Source organism: Thalassophryne amazonica, chromosome 17 (genome assembly GCF_902500255.1).
Source record: "Thalassophryne amazonica chromosome 17, fThaAma1.1, whole genome shotgun sequence".
Taxonomy (NCBI): Eukaryota; Metazoa; Chordata; class Actinopteri; order Batrachoidiformes; family Batrachoididae; genus Thalassophryne; species Thalassophryne amazonica.
Genome location: NC_047119.1, coordinates 51,157,542 through 51,180,471, shown reverse-complemented (window position 1 = coordinate 51,180,471; position 22,930 = coordinate 51,157,542). Strand labels below are relative to the sequence as shown.

The 22,930-nt window shown below is 40.9% G+C and overlaps 1 protein-coding gene across 1 annotated transcript in view; it reads left to right on the top strand.

The window, feature by feature from the left end:
- The window catches only part of LOC117530142 (voltage-dependent N-type calcium channel subunit alpha-1B-like), a 439,538-nt gene that overhangs the window by 333,053 nt on the left and 83,555 nt on the right, over positions 1-22,930 (top strand). The window contains 2 exon segments of the mRNA XM_034193105.1: positions 16,310-16,470; positions 18,312-18,449. Of these exon segments, the coding sequence (XP_034048996.1) occupies positions 16,310-16,470; positions 18,312-18,449 (299 nt within the window).

Here is a 22,930-nt window from a genome sequence, read left to right as displayed (position 1 = left end):
CTTAAAGCAGATAACCCGTAAGTTGGAGAGGAAATGGCGTCTCACTAATTTAGAAGATCTTCACTTAGCCTGGAAAAAGAGTTTGTTGCTCTATAAGAAAGCCCTTCGTGAAGCTAGGACATCTTTCTACTCATCACTAATTGAAGAAAATAAGAACAACCCCAGGTTTCTTTTCAGCACTGTAGCCAGGCTGACAAAGAGTCAGAGCTCTATTGAGCTGAGTATTCCATTAACTTTAACTAGTAATGACTTCATGACTTTCTTTGCTAACAAAATTTTGACTATTAGAGAAAAAATTACTCATAACCATCCCAAAGATGTATCGTTATCTTTGGCTGCTTTCAGTGATGCCGGTATTTGGTTAGACTCTTTCTCTCCGATTGTTCTGTCTGAGTTATTTTCATTAGTTACTTCATCCAAACCATCAACATGCTTATTAGACCCCATTCCTGCCAGGCTGCTCAAGGAAGTCCTACCATTATTTAATGCTTCAATCTTAAATATGATCAATCTATCTTTGTTAGTTGGTTATGTACCACAGGCCTTTAAGGTGGCAGTAATTAAACCATTACTTAAAAAGCCATCACTTGACCCAGCTATCTTAGCTAATTATAGGCCAATCTCCAACCTTCCTTTTCTCTCAAAGATTCTTGAGAGGGTAGTTGTAAAACAGCTAACTGATCACCTGCAGAGGAATGGTCTATTTGAAGAGTTTCAGTCAGGTTTTAGAATTCATCATAGTACAGAAACAGCATTAGTGAAGGTTACAAATGATCTTCTTATGGCTTCGGACAGTGGACTTATCTCTGTGCTTGTTCTGTTGGACCCCAGTGCTGCTTTTGATACTGTTGACCATAAAATTTTATTACAGAGATTAGAGCATGTCATAGGTATTAAAGGCATTGCGCTGCGGTGGTTTGAATCATATTTGTCTAATAGATTACAGTTTGTTCATGTAAATGGGGAATCTTCTTCACAGACTAAAGTTAATTATGGAGTTCCACAAGGTTCTGTGCTAGGACCAATTTTATTCACTTTATACATGCTTCCCTTGGGCAGTATTATTAGACGGTATTGCTTAAATTTTCATTGTTACGCAGATGATACCCAGCTTTATCTATCCATGAAGCCAGAGGATACACACCAATTAGCTAAACTGCAGGATTGTCTTACAGACATAAAGACATGGATGACCTCTAATTTCCTGCTTTTAAACTCAGATAAAACTGAAGTTATTGTACTTGGCCCCACAAATCTTAGAAGCATGGTGTCTAACCAGATCGTTACTCTGGATGGCATTTCCCTGATCTCTAGTAATACTGTGAGAAATCTTGGAGTTATTTTTGATCAGGATATGTCATTCAAAGTGCATATTAAACAAATATGTAGGACTGCCTTTTTGCATTTACGCAATATCTCTAAAATCAGAAAGGTCTTGTCTCAGAGTGATGCTGAAAAACTAATTCATGCATTTATTTCCTCTAGGCTGGACTATTGTAATTCATTATTATCAGGTTGTCCTAAAAGTTCCCTAAAAAGCCTTCAGTTGGTTCAGAATGCTGCAGCTAGAGTACTGACGGGGACTAGCAGGAGAGAGCATATCTCACCCGTGTTGGCCTCCCTTCATTGGCTTCCTGTTAATGCTAGAATAGAATTTAAAATTCTTCTTCTTACTTATAAGGTTTTGAATAATCAGGTCCCATCTTATCTTAGGGACCTCGTAGTACCATATTACCCCATTAGAGCGCTTCGCTCTCAGACTGCGGGCTTACTTGTAGTTCCTAGGGTTTGTAAGAGTAGAATGGGAGGCAGAGAATTCAGCTTTCAGGCTCCTCTCCTGTGGAACCAGCTCCCAATTCAGATCAGGGAGACAGATACCCTCTCTACTTTTAAGATTAGGCTTAAAACTTTCCTTTTCGCTAAGGCTTATAGTTAGGGCTGGATCGGGTGACCCTGGACCATCCCTTGGTTATGTTGCTTTAGACGTAGACTGTGGGGGGGTTCCCATGATGCACTGTTTCTTTCTCTTTTTGCTCCGTATGCATCACTCTGCATTTAATCATTAGTGATCGATCTCTTTTTCCTGGTTCTTTCCCTCAGCCCCAACCAGTCTCAGCAGAAGACTGCCCCTCCCTGAGCCTGGTTCTGCTGGAGGTTTCTTCCTGTTAAAAGGGAGTTTTTCCTTCCCACTGTGGCCAAGTGCTTGCTCATAGGGGGTCTTTTTGACCGTTGGGTTTTTTTTTTTTTTTCATAATTATTGTATGGCCTTGCCTTGCAATGTGGAGCGCCTTGGGGCAACTGTTTGTTGTGATTTGGCGCTATATAAGAAAAAAGTTGATTGAGTTGATTGATTGATATATATATATATATATATATATATATATATATATATATATATATATATATATACACGAGGTCTGTTAGAAAAGTATCCGACATTATTTTTTTTAAAAACCAGCTTGGCTGATGTAATCACATGTGATTCAAATCCATATAGTTTTTAAAAAAATAAAACTGTCGGTTTCTTTTCTAATAGACCTCGTATAATGTGTGTGTGTGTGTGTGTGTGTGTGTGTGTGTGTGTGTGTGTGTGTGTGTGTGTGTGTGTGTGTGTGTGTGTGTGTGTGTGTGTGTGTGTGTGTGTGTGTGTGTGTGTGTGTGTTTATACTCCTGCAAAGATCTACATCACCAAACACCTTTGTCCAACAACCTCATAACTCCATAAGCTCTATCCAGGTGTCTCTCAATCTCAAAAGCCGCAGACCTGCAAACACCACATTAATGTAAATAACACGGTCTATGGCATTAATGTCAGCAAATGTTTAGATGTGAGACTTTTTAACAGTTGCACTGGTTTTGTGGGCTGATTGGCTAGCTGTCCCATGGCCAAAATGTTGTAGCTGATGTTCCCTCACAATGCAAGTGATGCTCTTCATCTGAGTCTTCCTAAATAACCATTCGTTTGACACAGTTTCATTGCAGTGGTACCCAAGGATCCTCCAAAGACCCCTAATATCAAAGACATCTAGTCGTCACCTTCGGCCACCAGTGCACTGTGTAATGGCCTTTAGAGGTAGACTGAGGAGCTTTAACATCTTTGAGGAGCTCAGACTGCAACCACAGCTCCTTCTCATTAAGTGGAACCACCTGAGATATATACTGGTCTCTTTGGGATAGGAGCTCTATGGTGTAGGGGCTTGACTGCCAATATATTGACCAGGGACAAGACGCTTTATCTGCAATGTCCCAGTTCACCCAGTAGTAAATAGGTACTAGGCTTGGATGGCAAAGCAAACCGCAATAGACTGGTATCTCACGTTATGGCATCTGGGTATAAGCTCTGGTCTGATGGACTTCATTGTCTGAATGGGACTTCTTGTTTATGGGACTTACTACATTTTATCTTCATTATCCAACCATTGACACCGATCATGGAAAAAAACTGAAGGATGGTTTTTAGTACCCCTCATAAAGTCTCAGATTCTGATTTCCAGAACGATTGATCATTGAGCCTCAGTTGGACTGGTGAGGTCCTAATGCTTGCCTGACTGCGGACATGCATGTGAGTTATTTAATTACATGGTTGTTTGTAGCTGCCATTGTTGGTGCCACAGAGCTGCTGCTGCTGCTACACTCCCACTCTTCTACCTGGCAAAACTAAATATGATAAAATGTTAAAAACACCCACGTGGTCAGAAGGTGATTCATGCCTCTGATTAGGATGCCTTCTGGGTGCCTCTCTTTGGAGATTTCCCAGGCAGGTCCAGCTGTGAGGACGCCCGAGGGTGCACTTAATATATGATGTTGGGATTATTTGTCCTTTTTTTCTTGGAAACGCGTCACTGTTATTCATGAATACCAGGTTTATTTTAGTTGGCTTCCTGCCACCATAACCTGGACCCAGAGGAGCGCTGGAAAACGGATGTTTGGGTGATTTGCCATATTGTATATGAACTTGCGTATTAAAAATATTAGAACATTAATTTATGATATACACACAAGCCAGTGTCGGTTGCTGTCAGTGTGAAATTAGAAAGCATGAAGAATCTGCATAAACAAAACTATCGTCAGCTGCTTCCTGTCAGCCAAACACAATACGCTGATAAAAGATGAAAGAATTGATTGAGATAACAGGAGGGAGATGATTGGAAGAGACCAGGTGTGGCTGTTTGCTGCTTATCTGCAACTCTTGGCTGGTTGGACGAGAGTGACTTTGACAAACAGGCCGGTAGAAGAGGAGAGAATTAGGTTCTGTCCTCGTGTGGGAAAGAAAAACATTGATGGCAGCATTTTAATTGGTTTGACTTCGGACGTGTCAGGATGGATCAGCAGTGCACTTCATCTGACAGAGTGAGCACAGCTCAAACTGACAACAAAATAGCCACAAAGACCCAAACCGACTTCATCGCCACCAAGCTTTGATTTCCTGTATGGGAAAGCACGTATGATCTGGAGAGGTCAAAAACAGAAGTTCTTCATTACCTACAGCAGCTTCTCATAGGGTGTATTTGAATATGAAAATAAACTGAGTGTTGGTGGGAAGTACATATACAAATATGTACAAATATGTCAGCTGCGTGTCGAGTCAGGAGCTGCGTGTCAGAGAGCAAGCTGCAAAAAGTTTGTACCTGAGTTTTTGTGCCTCAGAGGTGGTGTTTGTAGTTGCCATCTGCCATGCCGGTGTTTGCCAACCCGGACAGTGGGAATACCACCTCAACCGGCAACTTAGCCCCACAACTGGACAGCAACAACGTCCGAGGCCCATACAACGTGGTGACTTCCCCGAGGCCTCGTGCAGCCACCGCGGATCCATCGGTGCGGAAACACCGAGGCCATGCGGCACCAGCACAGCGCAGATCCATCCCGGTGACCAACAAGGCAGACTGTTAACATCGGCGATCGCCAAGCAGCCCACAAGCCGACCATGGGGCCTAAGAAGGTTCTGACGGCGGAGGAAGGTGACGATATTAAAAAATCTCTGGACTTTCTATCAGAGGAGATTTCTGTTGTGAAGCAGCAACAGAAATCAATCATGGATCTGGTGGAGGTGGTGAAGGCATTCAGGCTCCAGAATGCCGAGAAAGACCGGCGTCTGGTGCAGCTGGATAATAGAGTGGCTGAATTGGAGCAGTACACCAGAATTAACGACGTCATCATCACCGGTCTTCACATCAACCACGGTCCTACGCACGGGCGGTAACAGATGAGAGCGGAGGGTTATTGATTGTATAGTAAAACCGTTCAATTACATTTGCAATATGTCACTAAGTACTGGTAAATTTCCTTCTCAAATGAAAATAGCCAAAGTAATTCCTCTGTATAAAACTGGTGACAAACACACATTTTCTAATTATAGACCTATAACACTCCTGCCACAATTTTTCAAAATTTTGGAAAAAATATTTGCTAAAAGATTAAATGATTATTTACTGAAGCATAACATCATTTGTGAAGAACAATATGGATTCAGGATGTCTCGAACTACATCACAGGCTTTGACAATAAACAATATACAGTAGGTGGGTTTTTTGATTTACAGAAAGTGTTTGACACAATTAACCATGGAATACTATTAACTAAACTGCAGAAATATGGAATCAGAGGTCTGGCATATGAATGGATAACTAGTTATTTACAAGGCAGATTTCAGTATGTTCAATTCAATAATACAAATTCTGAACTCAGGGAAGTCACATGTGGGGTGCCGCAGGGCTCAGTGGTGGGTCCTTTGTTGCTTATACTCTATATAAATGATATAAGTTGGGTGTCGAGTTCACTGAGATGTGTCCTTTTTGTGGATGATACAACTGTGTTTTGTAGCGGTGAAAATCTTGAACAGCTTCTGGACATAGTGGAGAAAGAACTGGAAAAATTTAAGGTTTGGTTTGATGCTAATAAGTTGTCACTCAACCTTGGGAAAACCAAATGTATTATATATGGAAATAAACAGGCACCCGAATGTAAAAATTTAACTATAAACAATAAGGAAATTGAGTTAGTAACAGAGAATAAATTTTTAGGTGTTATAATTGATAATAAACGTAGCTGGAAACCACATATAAATTATGTCAAATCAAAATTGTCAAATCTATAGCCATTTTGTATAAAGCCAAATATGTACTGCCACAAGAAGAGTTACTTACTTTCTATCATTCTCTGATGGTACCATATATGACATATTGTGTTGAGTCGTGGGGAAACACTTACAAATCAAACACCAATCCAATATTCCTTTTGCAAAAACGAGCCATACGAATCATCTGCAATAAACATTATCGTGAATCAACTCATTCTCTATTTGTGTATTTAAATTTATTAAAATTCATAGATTTGGTCGATTACATTACAATTCAAACTTTGTTTCCAGCGAAAAACCAAGCCTTACCGAGACATGTCCAGAGTCTGTTCAGATTGAGGGAATCCAGTTATAGTTTAAGAGGTTGTGCAATTTTTATGAAACCACTAGTAAGAACAAATGTAAAGGGTTTTTGTGTGTCTGTGGTTGGGGTGAAGAAATGGAACGAATGTTCAACAGAGGTTAGAATGAGTGGTACCTTAGTAAGATTTAAGAAACTACTCAAAAAGAACATCATGTCTAGGTATCATAAAGAAGCAAATATAATTTGATTTATAGGGAATATTCAATTTATAAGTGGGACTTACTGTATATTTGAAAGTGTGGGTATGTGCATGCGTTTGTATGTATATGTGTGGGTATGTGTATGCGTTTGTATGTAGATGTGTGTGTATGTGTTAATGTATATGTGTATATATGTGTGTATATGTATGTATGTATATGTACGAGGTCTATTAGAAAAGTATCCGACATTTTTATTTTTTTCAAAAACTATATGGTGCGGGACAAACAACACCTCTGTGTTGGAAGTCTCACAGGACAAGTTGGAACATGCCCAGCTGTTAAACAATTTCTAGGATACTCACTTGAATGAAAAGCCACCGAAATCCGTCTGAATCTTACGAATGGTTTGTCCCGCGCCATGAGAGGCTGCGTCGCGACGCGCGAATCCGTCCGCACGTCTTTCATTACAAAATCTCCTTTAACAGTGGAATGTGCCGATAAAGTGCTGATCCCGACCTCTTCTGAAACTTCTCTGCTAGTCACACGACGTCCTGCATCAACAGAGCCTTAAATTTGGAAGTGATCTGCTCGTTCCAGCCTGTCGATGGCCGCTCGGGGCGCAGTGCTGCCCTCTGCCACCGTGGGCCATTTATAATCCAGTTTTAATGGTCCTTAATCCATGTGATACCGATAGAATCTTCACCGAAAGCCATCTGAATCTTCCAAATGGTTTCTGAAAAAATTTTCATGGAACAAAGCGGCAGTCGCTCCGCCATTCCTAAACAATAAAAATCCAACGAGGGGGGTGGACCAGTACTCACTCAAAGCCTGCCCACAGGTGAATGACGCAACCGACAGGCGTGCAAAAACTCACGCATGCGCACGAAGGTTCAAGCTTGTCTGATGCAAGCGCACATGATTCAAATCCATATAGTATATAAAATAAAAACGTCGGATAGTTTTCTCACAGACCTCGTATATATATGTGTATATGTATGTATGTATGTAAGGTGTATATGCATATATTTATATAAGTGACCATGTATATGTATGTATATATATGGATATATTTATGTATGTAAAGTATATACACTCAACAAAAATATAAACGCAACACTTTTGGTTTTGCTCCCATTTTGTATGAGATGAACTCAAAGATCTAAAACTTTTTCCACATACACAATATCACCATTTCCCTCAAATATTGTTCACAAACCAGTCTAAATCTGTGATAGTGAGCACTTCTACTTTGCTGAGATAACCCATCCCACCTCACAGGTGTGCCATATCAAGATGCTGATTAGACACCATGATTAGTGCACAGGTGTGCCTTAGACTGTCCACAATAAAAGGCCACTCTGAAAGGTGCAGTTTTGTTTTATTGGGGGGGGATACCAGTCAGTATCTGGTGTGACCACCATTTGCCTCATGCAGTGCAACACATCTCCTTCGTATAGAGTTGATCAGGTTGTCAATTGTGGCCTGTGGAATGTTGGTCCACTCCTCTTCAATGGCTGTGCGAAGTTGCTGGATATTGGCAGGAACTGGTACACGCTGTCGTATACGCCGGTCCAGAGCATCCCAAACATGCTCAATGGGTGACATGTCCGGTGAGTATGCCGGCCATGCAAGAACTGGGACATTTTCAGCTTCCAAGAATTGTGTACAGATCCTTGCAACATGGGGCCGTGCATTATCCTGCTGCAACATGAGGTGATGTTCTTGGATGTATGGCACAACAATGGGCCTCAGGATCTCGTCACGGTATCTCTGTGCATTCAAAATGCCATCAATAAAATGCACCTGTGTTCTTCAACCATAACAGATGCCTGCCCATACCATAACCCCACAGCCACCATGGGCCACTCGATCCACAACACTGACATCAGAAAACCGCTCACCCACACGACGCCACACACGCTGTCTGCCATCTGCCCTGGACAGTGTGAACCGGGATTCATCCGTGAAGAGAACACCTCTTCAATGTGCCAAACGCCAGCGAATGTGAGCATTTGCCCACTCAAGTCGGTTACGACGACGAACTGGAGTCAGGTCGAGACCCCGATGAGGATGACGAGCATGCAGATGAGCTTCCCTGAGACGGTTTCTGACAGTTTGTGCAGAAATTCTTTGGTTATGCAAACCGATTGTTTCAGCAGCTGTCCGAGTGGCTGGTCTCAGACGATCTTGGAGGTGAACATGCTGGATGTGGAGGTCCTGGGCTGGTGTGGTTACACGTGGTCTGCGGTTGTGAGGCTGATTGGATGTACTGCCAAATTCTCTGAAACGCCTTTGGAGACGGCTTATGGTAGAGAAATGAACATTCAATACACGAGCAACAGCTCTGGTTGACATTCCTGCTGTCAGCATGCCAATTTCACGCTCCCTCAAATCTTGCGACATCTGTGGCATTGTGCTGTGTGATAAAACTGCACCTTTCAGAGTGGCCTTTTATTGTGGGCAGTCTAAGGCACACCTGTGCACTAATCATGGTGTCTAATCAGCATCTTGATATGGCACACCTGTGAGGTGGGATGGATTATCTCAGCAAAGGAGAAGTGCTCACTATCACAGATTTAGACTGGTTTGTGAACAATATTTGAGGGAAATGGTGATATTGTGTATGTGGAAAAAGTTTTAGATCTTTGAGTTCATCTCATACAAAATGGGAGCAAAACCAAAAGTGTTGCGTTTATACTTTTGTTGAATATATGTATGTATATAGGTATATATGGCACGGCCCAAGCAGCAGGTCACCCCCAAGAGCCTGGTCTGCTTGAGGTTTCTTCCTTATAGGGAAGAAACCTCACCACAGTTGCCTAGTGCTTGCTCTGGGGGTTGGTAAGGTTAGTCCTTACTTGCGTAAAGTGCCTTGAGTTGACTTTCTTGTGATCTGGTACTATATAAATATAATTATAAGTGAACTGTATATTGATGTGTATGTCTGTGTGTTGCCATGTAGTAGTGAATTTGTATTTATGTAAATATGACTGATTAGAATTGATGGACTTGTACTAGCAGGGGTGGGCGCTGAAAAGCTTTGCTTCAGCCCACACCCTTTCGGACTCACTAGTTTTGTTTATGAGTTTGTGGAATTGTTCCTTTTTTTCTATTTGAATATTTTGTGTGCAGAATAAAAAAAGTGTATATATATATATATATATATATATATATATATATATATATAAAATCAATGAATCAATCAACAAATCAATATCCTTTCTTTAACCAGGTAAAACCACGTATGGGTGGTGAAAATATGGCAAAACTAATTCCATTTGAAAGCTCTGCATTCTCGTGATGGGATCTTACAGCACTTGATTTAGAATTCACTTGGTCTGGTGGTGGAGGTATATGGTATTACAGCCCCTGGCAATAATTATGGAATCACCGGCCTTGGAGGATGTTCATTCAGTTGTTAAATTTTGTAGAAAAAAAAGCAGATCACAGACATGACACAAAATTAAAGTCATTTCAAATGGCAACTTTCTGGCTTTAAGAAACACTATAAGAAATCAGGAAAAATAATTGTGGCAGTCAGTAACGGTTACTTTTTTAGACCAAGCAGAGGGAAAAAACTATGGACTCACTCAATTCTGAGGAATAAATTATGGAATCACCCTGTAGATTTTCATCCCCCAAACTAACACCTGCGTCAATTCAGATCTGCTCGTTAGTCTGCATCTAAAAAGGAGGGATCACACCTTGGAGAGCTGTTGCACCAAGTGGACTGACATGAATCATGGCTCCAACGCGAGAGATGTCAATTGAAACAAAGGAGAGGATTATCAAACTCTTAAAAGAGGATAAATCATCACGCAATGTTGCAAAAGATGTTGGTTGTTCACAGTCAGCTGTGTCTAAACTCTGGACCAAATACAAACAACATGGGAAGGTTGTTAAAGGCAAACATACTGGTAGACCAAGGAAGACATCAAAGTGTCAAGACAGAAAACTTAAAGCAATATGTCTCAAAAATCGAAAATACACAACAAAACAAATGAGGAACGAATGGGAGGAAACTGGAGTCAACGTCTGTGACCGAACTGTAAGAAACCGCCTAAAGGAAATGGGATTTACATACAGAAAAGCTAAACGAAAGCCATCATTAACACCTAAATAGAAAAAAAGCAAGGTTACAATGGGCTAACGAAAAGCAATCGTGGACTGTGGATGACTGGATGAAAGTCATATTCAGTGATGAATCTCGAATCTGCATTGGGCAAGGTGATGATGCTGGAACTTTTGTTTGGTGCCGTTCCAATAAGATTTATAAAGATGACTGCCTGAAGAGAACATGTAAATTTCCATAGTCATTGATGATATGGGGCTGCATGTCAAGTAAAGGCACTGGGGAGATGGCTGTCATTACATCATCAATAAATGCACAAGTTTACGTTGATATTTTGGACAGTTTTCTTATGCCATCAATTGAAAGGATGTTTGGGGATGATGAAATCATTTTTCAAGATGATAATGCATCTTGCCATAGAGCAAAAACTGTGAAAACATTCCTTGCAAAAAGACACATAGGGTCAATGTCATGGCCTGCAAATAGTCCGGATCTTAATCCAATTGAAAATCTTTGGTGGAAGTTGAAGAAAATGGTCCATGACAAGGCTCCAACCTGCAAAGCTGATCTGGCAACAGCAATCAGAGAAAGTTGGAGCCAGATTGATGAAGAGTGCAGTTTGTCACTCATTAAGTCCATGCCTCAGAGACTGCAAGCTGTTATAAAAGCCAGAGGTGGTGCAACAAAATACTAGTGATGTGTTGGAACGTTCTTTTGTTTTTCATGATTCCATAATTTATTCCTCAGAATTGAGTGATTCCATATTTTTTTCCCTCTGCTTGGTCTAAAAAAGTAACCGTTACTGACTGCCACAATTATTTTTCCTGATTTCTTATAGTGTTTCTTAAATCCAGAAAGTTGCCATTTGAAATGACTTTAGTTTTGTGTCATGTCTGTGATCTGCTTTTTTTCTACAAAATTAAACAACTGAATGAACATCCTCCGAGGCCGGTGATTCCATCATTTTTGCCAGGGGTTGCATTATGCAGTATTGATCTGGTGAAGATCTTTTTTTAATAAAATTTTCTAGCTCCCAATTTTCTATAGGAATACAAACTTTCTACAGACACTGCAGGAGTAGTATTAAAATTACTATATCATATTTAATACTAGTGTGGGAGGTCCTGTGACTTATACTGTGGTGCGACTTGTATACAGAAAAATCATGTGATTATTATTATTAAAAATAGTAATAACTACTTATATATGATTTTCCCTGGAATCAAAAAACTAAAATTAAACTTCAATATTAAAAGAATAAGTACCAATAATAAAACAACACTAAAATGCCCAAAAATCACAACTTAAGGAGCTCATTAAAAAAAAAAAAATCAAGTGAACTCACTTTTTATTGTAAAGATTCCAACAGTGTGGGTCAGCAATGTGTGTCAATCTGATTTTGTTTTTTTACACTGCATCAAATAACATCCAGTATGTTGACCAATGTTCATTCATTTGTTCATCTTGCTTATTTTTGGAATTTATTGTCCTTATGTTAAGTAACTGCACAGGCTGTGGCACGCACATGTGCTGCAATGAGTTTTTGTCCAATGTTAAACTCGCCTCAAGAGAAACAGAAAAAACTTTTGACTTGCATACACCGCACACCCCCCAAGTGCAAGTTTTACTCTAGTGCAACTTGTCCTTTCAGCTGTTTCCGTTTGTTCGGGGGCACCACAGTCGATACAACCAGATCCGCATTGGTATTTGGCACAAGTTTTACGCCGAAAGCCCTTCCTGACGCAACTCCAGTTTTACCTGGAGAAACAAACACAGCCTTTGGTGTTCCAAAAAGGTCTACCAGACAAGTACTAACTGGGCCCCACATTGCTTAGCTTCTGAGATCTGACAGGATCAGGCTGACACAGAGCAGACTGGTGTGACTTATACTATGGAAAATCTGCTACTTAATATTAATAGTAATGAATGTAATCTAGATGTCTAAAATATTTCTATGTAGAAGTTTTGTCCATTTAATACATGAACATTATAATTTCTGATATTAATAGAAGAAAGGCTGACATGTTGTCATGGCAATCCCTCGGTGGCGAGGAAGATCGTTTCTTGGTTGATGCCCAGAAGGGATATCTACAGTGGGAAAAATAAGTATTTGACCCCCTGTCAGTTTTGCAGGTTTTCCCACCTACAAAGAATGGAGAGGTCTGTAATTTTTATTGTACAACCCCTGGCAAAAATTATGGAATCACCGGCCTCGGAGGATGTTCATTCAGTTGTTTAATTTTGTAGAAAAAAAGCAGATCACAGACATGACACAAAACTAAAGTCATTTCAAATGGCAACTTTCTGACTTTAAGAAACACTATAAGAAATCAAGAAAAAAAAGATTGTGGCAGTCAGTAACGGTTACTTTTTTAGACCAAGCAGAGGAAAAAAATATGGAATCACTCAATTCTGAGGAAAAAATTATGGAATCACCCTGTAAATTTTCATCCCCACACCTGCATCATATCAGATCTGCTCATTAGTCTGCATCTAAAAAGGAGTGAACACACCTTGGAGAGCTGTTGCACCAAGTGGACTGACATGAATCATGGCTCCAACACAAGAGATGTCAATTGAAACAAAGGAGAGGATTATCAAACTCTTAAAAGAGGGTAAATCATCACGCAATGTTGCAAAAGATGTTGGTTGTTCACAGTCAGCTGTGTCTAAACTCTGGACCAAATACAAACAACATGGGAAGGTTGTTAAAGGCAAACATACTGGTAGACCAAGGAAGACATCAAAGCGTCAAGACAGAAAACTTAAAGCAATATGTCTCAAAAATCGAAAAATGTACAACAAAACAAATGAGGAACGAATGGGAGGAAACTGGAGTCAACGTCTGTGACCGAACTGTAAGAAACCGCCTAAAGGAAATGGGATTTACATACAGAAAAGCTAAAGGAAAGGCATCATTAACACCTAAACAGAAAAGAACAAGGTTACAATGGGCTAAGGAAAAGCAATTGTGGACTGTGGATGACTGGATGAAAGTCATATTCAGTGATGAATCTCGAATCTGCATTGGGCAAGGTGATGATGCTGAAACTTTTGTTTGGTGCCTTTCCAATGAGATTTATAAAGATGACTGCCTGAAGAGAACATGTAAATTTCCACAGTCATTGATGATATGGGGCTGCATGTCAGGTAAAGGCACTGGGGAGATGGCTGTCATTACATCATCAATAAATGCACAAGTTTATGTTGATATTTTGGACAATTGAAAGGATGTTTGGGGATGATGAAATCATTTTTCAAGATGATAATGCATCTTGCCATAGAGCAAAAACTGCAAAAACATTCCTTGCAAAAAGACACATAGTGTCAATGTCATGGCATAGGGTCAATGTCAATGAGCAGATCTGATTTGATGCAGGTGTTAATTTGGGGGATGAAAATTTACAGGGTGATTCCATAATTTTTTCCTCAGAATTGAGTGATTCCATATTTTTTTCCTCTGCTTGGTCTAAAAAGTAACCGTTACTGACTGCCACAATCTTTTTTCTTGATTTCTTATAGTGTTTCTTAAAGCCAGAAAGTTGCCATTTGAAATGACTTTAGTTTTGTGTCATGTCTGTGATCTGCTTTTTTTCTACAAAATTAAACAAATGAATGAACATCCTCTGAGGCCGGTGATTCCATAATTTTTGCCAGGGGTTGTAGGTACACTTCAACTGTGAGAGACAGAATCTAAAAAAAAAATCCAGAAAATCACATTGTATGATTTTAAAATAATTAATTTGCATTTTATTGCATGAAATAAGTATTTGACCCCCTACAAAAACAGAGCTTAACAGTTGGTGCAGAAACATTGGTCTGTCATTACAGAGGTCAGACATTGCCTGTAGTTCTTGACTAAGTTTTCACACACTGCAGCAGGGAATTTGGTCCACTCCTCCATACAGATCTTCTCCAAATCTTTCAGGTTTGGAGTTTCAGCTCCTTCCAAAGATTTTCTGTTGAGTTCAGGTCTGGAGACTGGCCAGGCCACTCCAGGACCTTGAAATGCTTCTTACGGAGCCCCTCCTTAGTTGCCCTGGCTGTTTGTTTGGGGTCATTGTCATGCTGGAAGACCCAGCCATGACCCATCTTCAATGCTCTTACTGAGGGAAGGAGGTTGTTTGTCAAAATCTAACAATACATGACCCCATCCATCCTCCCTTCAATACGGTGCAATTGTCCTGTCCCCTTTGCAGAAGAGCACCCCCAGAGTATGATGTTTCCACCCCATGCTTCACGGTTGGAATAGTTTTCTTGGGGTTGTTCTCATCATCCAAACATGGTAAGTGGAGTTGATTCCAAAAAGCTCTATTCTGGTCTCATCTGACCACATGACCTTCTCCCATGCCTCCTCTGGATCATCCTGATGGTTACTGGTGAACTTCAAACGGGCCTGGACATGTGCTGGCTTGAGCAGGGGGACCTTGCTGCCCTGCAGGATTTTAAACCATGACAGCATCATGTGTTACTAATGTAATCTTTGTGACTGTGGTCCCAGCTCTCTTCAGGTCATTGACCAGGTCCTCCTGTGTAGTTCTGAGCTTTCTCAGAATCATCCTTACCCCACAAAGTGAGATCTTGCATGGAATCCCAGACCGAGGGAGATTGACAGTCATCTTGTGTTTCTTCCACTTTATAATAAATAATCATAACAGTTGTTGTCTTCTACCAAGCTGCTTGCCTGTTGTCCTGTAGTCCATCCCAGCCTTGTGCAGGTCTACAGTTTTGTCCCTGGTGTCCTTAGACAGCTCTTTGGTCTTGGCTATGGTGGACAGGTTGGAGTGTGATTGATTGAGTGTGTGAACAGGTGTATTTTATACAGGTAACAAATTCAAACAGGTGCAATTAATACAGGTAAAGAGTGCAGAATAAGAGGGCTTCTTAAAGAAAAATTAACAGGTCTGTGAGAGCCAGAATTCTTGCTGGTTGGTAGGTGTTCAAATACTTATTTCTGCAATAAAATGCAAATTAATTATTTAAAAATCATACAATGTGATTTTCTGGATTTTTTTTTTAAGATTCTGTCTCTCACAGTTGAAGTGTACCTACGATAAAAATTACAGACCTCTCCATTCTTTGTAGGTGGGAAAAGCTGCAAAACTGACTGGTCAAATACTTATTTTCCCCACTGTACATCCAGGGTCAAAGTACAGATGCCTGTGCATGGGTTTGTTTAACATGAGAATGTTGTTGCACGCCAACAAAGACACGGTCCTTGACAGATCCTCAGCCTGATCCGATGGCTGGGAAAACCCAGATGATCAGTGTCTGAGGACCTGCAGCAGCCTTCATTCGCATTGTCCTGGAGCAGTGTCAACATCATATATTTTGGCAGCAGACACAAGATATATTTTTTGACATTTTTGGCCTTTTGCAGAGGAATGTGTTCTGGAATGCCTGAAAGAATTTAAGAGGTTTTTTGTTTTGTTTTAATCAGGTTGCATTAATGATTTCTAAGCAAACTTTTATTTGCCCCAGTGTCCCAGTTCCAGTTTTTAGCCCCATGGCTATGTTTTCATTTGAAACGGTGCAGGTCCTCTGCTTTTTGCAATTATAAAGGTCAACAAGTTATCCATTAAGATTTTTGTTCTCTTTTATTTTTGTGTGAATTCTCTGCTTTTACCAATCTGTATGTTTGTGTGAATCATTTTCAGGCCGTGTTTGACTGCGTTGTGAACTCTCTGAAGAATGTTCTGAACATCCTCATCGTCTACATCCTCTTCATGTTCATCTTCGCAGTTATTGCTGTGCAGCTCTTTAAGGGAAAGTTCTTCTACTGCACAGACAAGTCCAAAGGTCTGGAAAAGGACTGCAGGTAACACAATCTGTCATAGTCCAAATAAGAGGGAAAAATGTATAACTTCATGTTCAGTAAGCATGCAATGCAAGAAATATTATCGCTAACAAATTATTTGAGATGCAAAGTATTTTATACTTGCATTCACACACAAGAAGAAGGGTGTAAAAGAGCATAGATTAGGAGAGGATGTCTTGAGGCATCAGGACAGGAGGAAGGTTAAAAGGTTGGAGGTGAGAGTCAGAACTTTGAATGTTGGCAGCACAATTGCTGAAACGAGAGAACCTGCTGACATGGAGAGGAACAATGTAGACATACTGTGTGTACAAGCGAACATGTGGAGGGTAAGTCAGGCCAGAAGCACCAGAGGTGCATTCACACTGTCCTATCATGGTGTGAATGGCAGGACAAATGGTGTCGGAGTGATCCTGAAGGAAGAGGTGATAATGAATATCATCAGTGCATATGCCCCACAAATATGAAAGAAGATTTCTGGTGCAAGTTTGGTGAGATGGTAGAGACCATTCTCAAGGAAGAAAGAGAAATGTTTAGAGCAGACTTCAATGGCTATGTTGAGATATACTTTATTGATCTCACAGTGGAGAAATTATGTTTACACTCCAGTTACCTCAGACAGCAATTAGTCCACAATTATTACTTGTTTACAGTAATAATGGCACATATCAGAATTAAAGACAGCACATACACATTTGACATCGTTTATGTGCACTAAGTTTGAAGAAGTCCGTTATCCGAATTGAGGCAAGTGGGTGAAGGCCACGCAGCAACCCTGAGATGCGCCGCTCTCAGCTTGGGGGGGAGTCCCAAGCTGGTGAAAAGAACCAAGGTGCAAATGGTGGTAAATTTAGCAAAATGGATGTAACTGGCTGTGGTGAATATTTATTTTAACAAGAAAGACCTTAGGATGATATAAGAGTGGACGAAGGTGCACAGAGATGTCCTACGTACAATGCAGGAGACTTCTGAAAGAAATTTTTGTAAGTTTGACAGAATATAGCTCAACACCATCTGATGGTGGCTTGTAGGATGACTTTAAAGAAGAGAAGGAGTTGCTTTTATGTGTTTGTGGATTTAGAGAAAGCTTATAACAGGGTGCCAAGAGAAGATTTGTTTTGTTGTATGAGGAAGTCTGGAGTGGCAGAGATGTGTGTGAGTGTGGACCAAGATATGAATGAGAAGTGTGTGAAAGCAGAAAGATGCGCAGTAGGAATGACAGATGTGTTTAAGGTGGAAGTGGGATTACATCAAGGATCAACTCTGAGCCTTTTCTTGTTTGGAAAGGTGATCAGGCAGATCTATGTAGTTTGATGTTTGCAGTTGACTTCATGTTGTGGAGTGAGAGGAGAGAGCATTTTGAAATGAGCCCGGAGAGGTGGAGATGTGCTCTGGAGAGAAGGTGAATGAAATTCAGTATGAGCAAGATGGAATGCATTTGTGCAAATGCTAAAGATGGTATATACAGTACATGTTTAAATACTTTTGCTCACTCACTCAAAGTAATCGGGAGTGTGGTAAAGAGAAGAAAAAGATTGGTAGGAGTGAAGAAGGATAGAATGGTTTCTGCAAAAGCAAAAGGGAAAGTTTGAAAGTCTGTAATGAGACCAGCTACGGTGTATGCCTAAGAGACAATGGTGTTGACAAGAAGACAGGCAGAGCTGGAGGTAGCAGAACTGGGGTTTGTGGTTTGGTGCGGTAGGATGTGCAAGTGGTTGGTTTGACTTAAGATGCAGAGGACAGGGTGAGATGATGTGGTGACCCCCTAATGGTAGCAGTTGGAAGAAAGAAATTCACACACTGACCTACTGCCAGTCTTTTCCTTTTTGTCATTCCTCTCTCAGGGGCCAGTTTCTGGACTATGACAGGGATGATGTCACAGCACAGCCCAGGGAGTGGAGGAAGTATGAGTTCCACTATGACAACGTTCTCTGGGCTTTCCTCACGCTCTTCACCGTGTCCACCGGTGAAGGCTGGCCAGTGTAAGCCACATCGCTCATATCCACTGGTCTGTTTGCAGAATGACTGAAAAGGATTTTTTTTCTTTCCATAGCAAAATGTGACATTTATCGACATGTATCTGTAACACTGATGTTTTCAAAGCACAACTTCATCTTTTATGCATCTACTTGAAATCCGGCGCACAAATTTATCTCATTGGCCAATACATATTTTTAATCGTAAAAGAGAACTACACTGCAGAACCATAAAATAAACAGACAGGTGAGGAATAAAGACAGTAACACAGAAGAGCCAACCCAGCAGTAATCAGCAGTTTATCCGGACATTCCACTGTTAAAGGAGATTTTGTAATGAAAGACGTGCGGACGGATTCGCGTGTCGGCACCCAGCCACTCATGGCAAAACACCTCTGTGTTGATAACCATTCGTAAGATTCAGGTGGTTTTCGATGGCTTTCAGTCGAGTGAGTATCTGAGAAATTGTTTAACAGCTGGGCATGTTCAAACTTGTCCTGTAATGCTTCCAACTGAGGTGTTTTGCTGTGGCGTCGCGCGATGAGCAGCTGCGTCCCGACGCGCAAATCCGTCCACAGCAGCAAAGCTCCAAATCGTTCAGACATTTATTTGCAATAAAAAATAGATGAGAGGGGTGGACCACACCTCACTCAAAGCCTGCCCACAGGCGAATGACGCAACCGACAGGCGTGAAAAAACTCACGCATGCGCACGAGGGTTCAAGCTTGTCTGACGCAATCACACGTGATTCAAATCCATATGATTTTTTAAAAAAATAATAAGGTCGGATACTTTTCTAACAGACCTCGTATATATATATATATATATATATATATATATATATATATATATATACTTTTATTATTTCAACCAATTTTTCTCTGTGGGCTCGATCTCCTGTGAATTATGAAAACAACTTTGCCTCAGCCCGAACCAATGCAAACCACATGATTCTCTTCTACCTGAGCTACCCTGTTAGCAGTGCTTATTGGTGGTGTAATTTTCAAGTGTGCTTACTGCCAATACAGATGGTTCTTGGTTCAAGATCGCCCATGCCCGTTCTCCATGTAATGTGAAATTGTATCGGGAAGGCCATCCGGTGTAAAGCGTGTCAAATAAACATTATTATCCATATCAGATTTGCTGTAGCAATGGCAAACAAAAAGGGAGAAGATTCAAAATCCCAGGATTGTTTAGTATCGGCAGAACTATTCACAGTCTGAGTGCCTTTCTAGTTTGTATTGTGGCATTAGACTTCCGCTGTTATTCTGATTTGAAATATTACAGTCCATGAGTCATCATTATTCCTGGAATATTTTTAGGTTCTTTTTCCACACAAATTAAAGTGCAGCACTAATTAAACCCAAATGGGCAAACATATATAAGATATTAAACTGGGCCAAGTTAATAATGAAATCAGACAAAGTAAAAATCACCTAAAATAAAGGAAATAAAAATGAATAATCTGCATATTTGGAGACTTGTAGAAAGGGCACAGGAAGGGGAAAAAGTCCTGCAAGGCAGCCCTCAGCACTCACTGTTTCACAGTCAGATAATTCAGTCGGGGTGATAAAAAAGTCAATGCATCGATTTGTGTTAGTGCAGACAGACTCATTTTGGCTGCCCTGTTCTGCCCCCATCCCTCTTGTACCAGTAATTCTCATGACTTGAGCTTTAGTTATTTCTTCAGTAAATGCTCTCATTGTGGAGATGTCAGTTATTTCAGAATTGTACCTTTTTTTTTTTGTAGAAATAATTGAATCATCCATCCATATTCTTCCCCACATCCCATTCTGGGTCACAGGAGGGGTGCAGGAGCTTCTTCCATCTCAACCCAGCAACATTACCCAAGACTTTATGATGCAGTGACTCAATGTTGAGCCAAATTGCTGTTGGACTGGTTCATTACACCTCGTCTTCTTAGCTTCTGGGGTATTATTGGGGTTGTGTTTTAGTATGAGTAATCCCATAAAGGTGGAGATTGGATGGACCAAATTTTAAAGTGCTGTGCTCTCTGAGCACAGTGCCGGGCATGTCGTCTTTATAACACCATGCTCCTCTACAAGGACTGTTTGTTTTGATTTTTGGAGCAACTGTTCTTGCTAATTTTGGTTTGCTGGTTCTGTTAGGACACAAATGATGTCTTTGATGACTTGGGATGCATTGAAGAGAGAAGAGCTGTGGGAGACCTATGATCACTGTGAAAGTTGGGTGAATCTTTAAAGAACCCGGTGATGGGAATTGAGGTACCTCAAGAGAAAGGAAGTTTGAGTAGATTACCCTGTGGGGATAGCTGGACACCAAATCTATTGACCAGGATGATTCACGCTACCTGTGTACATCATCCCAGTCCACCCAGCTGTAAATGTGTACCAGTCTTGGCAGGGGACGTGACCTGTGATCGACTTATGTCACGTCCTGAAGGAATCATAGACTTTGATATACTTTATGCTACAATGTCTGGGTACAGGCACTGGCCTCGAAGGCCTCGAAACCTGTATAGGATGGTAGCACTGTGATGCAACCAGTTACTATGCTTGCCTCCCAGCTGTGGATGGGAATCAGGAACTGGTTCCAACCAGGATTGTGCATAGGTGTCAACCTGACTCCAGAAAGGGCAAAGAGGGTGCAGGTTTCTTTGTAACCTGTCAGGAACTGAGGAGGCGTGGCACAGCAGGCAGATGGACACACATGCAGCCTCATCACTCAGATGTGGGATTAGTAAAAGGCTTTATCAATAAACAGGCTGAGGTCGATACACAGGATGTCAATCAAACAGACGGAGGTACAGATAATCGTGAGGTGGAGACATGGTCAAAACACGAGTGGATTTTCAACATGGAGAAACAGGAACACAGGAGGTGGCATGCATCATGTATGCAGATGAGATGAGTTCGTATCAGTCAGAAGAGTTTGTATCAGTTTCTGTCAGTGTGTGCATAATGTCTGGAGTTGTCTTGATAACATCAGCCTTTCGGGGGGTGCGGAAGATAAGTGGGCAGCCAAATGGTTCACCAAGGCTGTAGAAATTCTTCTGGAGGAAAACAGCGGGATGTTTTGACATTCAGAAGAGTTTGTATCAGTTTCTGTCAGTGTGTGCATAATGTCTGGAGTTGTCTTGATAACATCAGACTTTTGGGGGGTGCGGAAATAAGTGGGCAGCCAAATGGTTCACCAAGGCTGTAGAAATTCTTCTGGAGGAAAACAGCGGGATGTTTTGACATTCGGAGGCTGATAAGCCTGCCATGTTTAGGGTTGAGCAGAGAAACCGACCAAATCCAATTTATGAGTATTCCCTGGTCTCTGATATCTTCCTTTGCAAGGCGTACATTTGCTCCAAGATGTTATCCAACTTACGTCTGAGTTCAAGGGTTAACGCAGTCTAAGAATGTATCGCCTTGACCAACTCATTAGTCATGATGTACAGGTGAGGGGTCGTGGTACTGGTAGCAGCCGTCTTGCCAATTCTCCGGTAGGTCAGGGCAACACATAAACCAATAAGTACCAGCCCTCCCACTATAAAACCAAATATAAATAAATCTTCGACATCCTTCACAGAGAGTGGTACTAAGCACGCAACACGCCACTTCTCCCACGCATTGCGAAAATAGCCTGCAGGTAGGTTCCATCTGGGCACGCAGCGTCCCCCAGCCCTGATTTCCTTATTGAAAAAATGGTGTCAATAGCATTGAGAGACCAGCTGATCAATTCCATGGTTAATCCAAATATAGTTTGAAGAATTCACAGTCCGGCGAAGTAGGGCCTTTGAAGGTTGGAGCAGAGATAGAGGAGAGAGGAGGAGATGTGACCACCCTCACCGGAGTCCCAAGCTTAAAAATAAGGAAATAAAAATAAATAATAAGAAATAAAGATACAGAAATCCAACTGTGAAAGGAACACAGAATCAACAAATGTAAGAACTGGAAAAAGAGCAACAGAAAATAAAAGGCTGGGTCTACACTCGAACAGAACTCAACATGTGGCTGAAGTATAACAGATAATCACCAAAGATTAACATGGTAAAAACAGAATGAAAGAACAACAAGAAAATAAAAAACAGAAACTAAACTAGAACGGAACTCATGGGCCATATTAAAATGTGAAACAGAGCGAAATGGGGATTGATAATTACGAAAAGGGGGTAAAATGTAATGAAATGGAGCAAAATGGAACCTAAAATTATGGTACATTTTGTAAAGAGCAGGTCTTGAAAAAGGAGCATAGACTTTATAGATAAGCGGCGCCATTGTTGGGTCAGTGGCTGAAGTTTCATCTCTTGAACACCAAATGGCACACACACCCTGAGTACATGTATGGAGCACATTTCCAAAATGCCACAAAAACAGCCAAAATATGAATAAAAGTACTTAGTTTACTCATATTTGGAGTCAGTCTTTGTCAGTCTGCTCCATTTCGTTACATTTTACCCCCATTTTGTAATCGTCAGTCCCTATTTCCTCCATTTCGCCCATTTTGTATTTTATTAT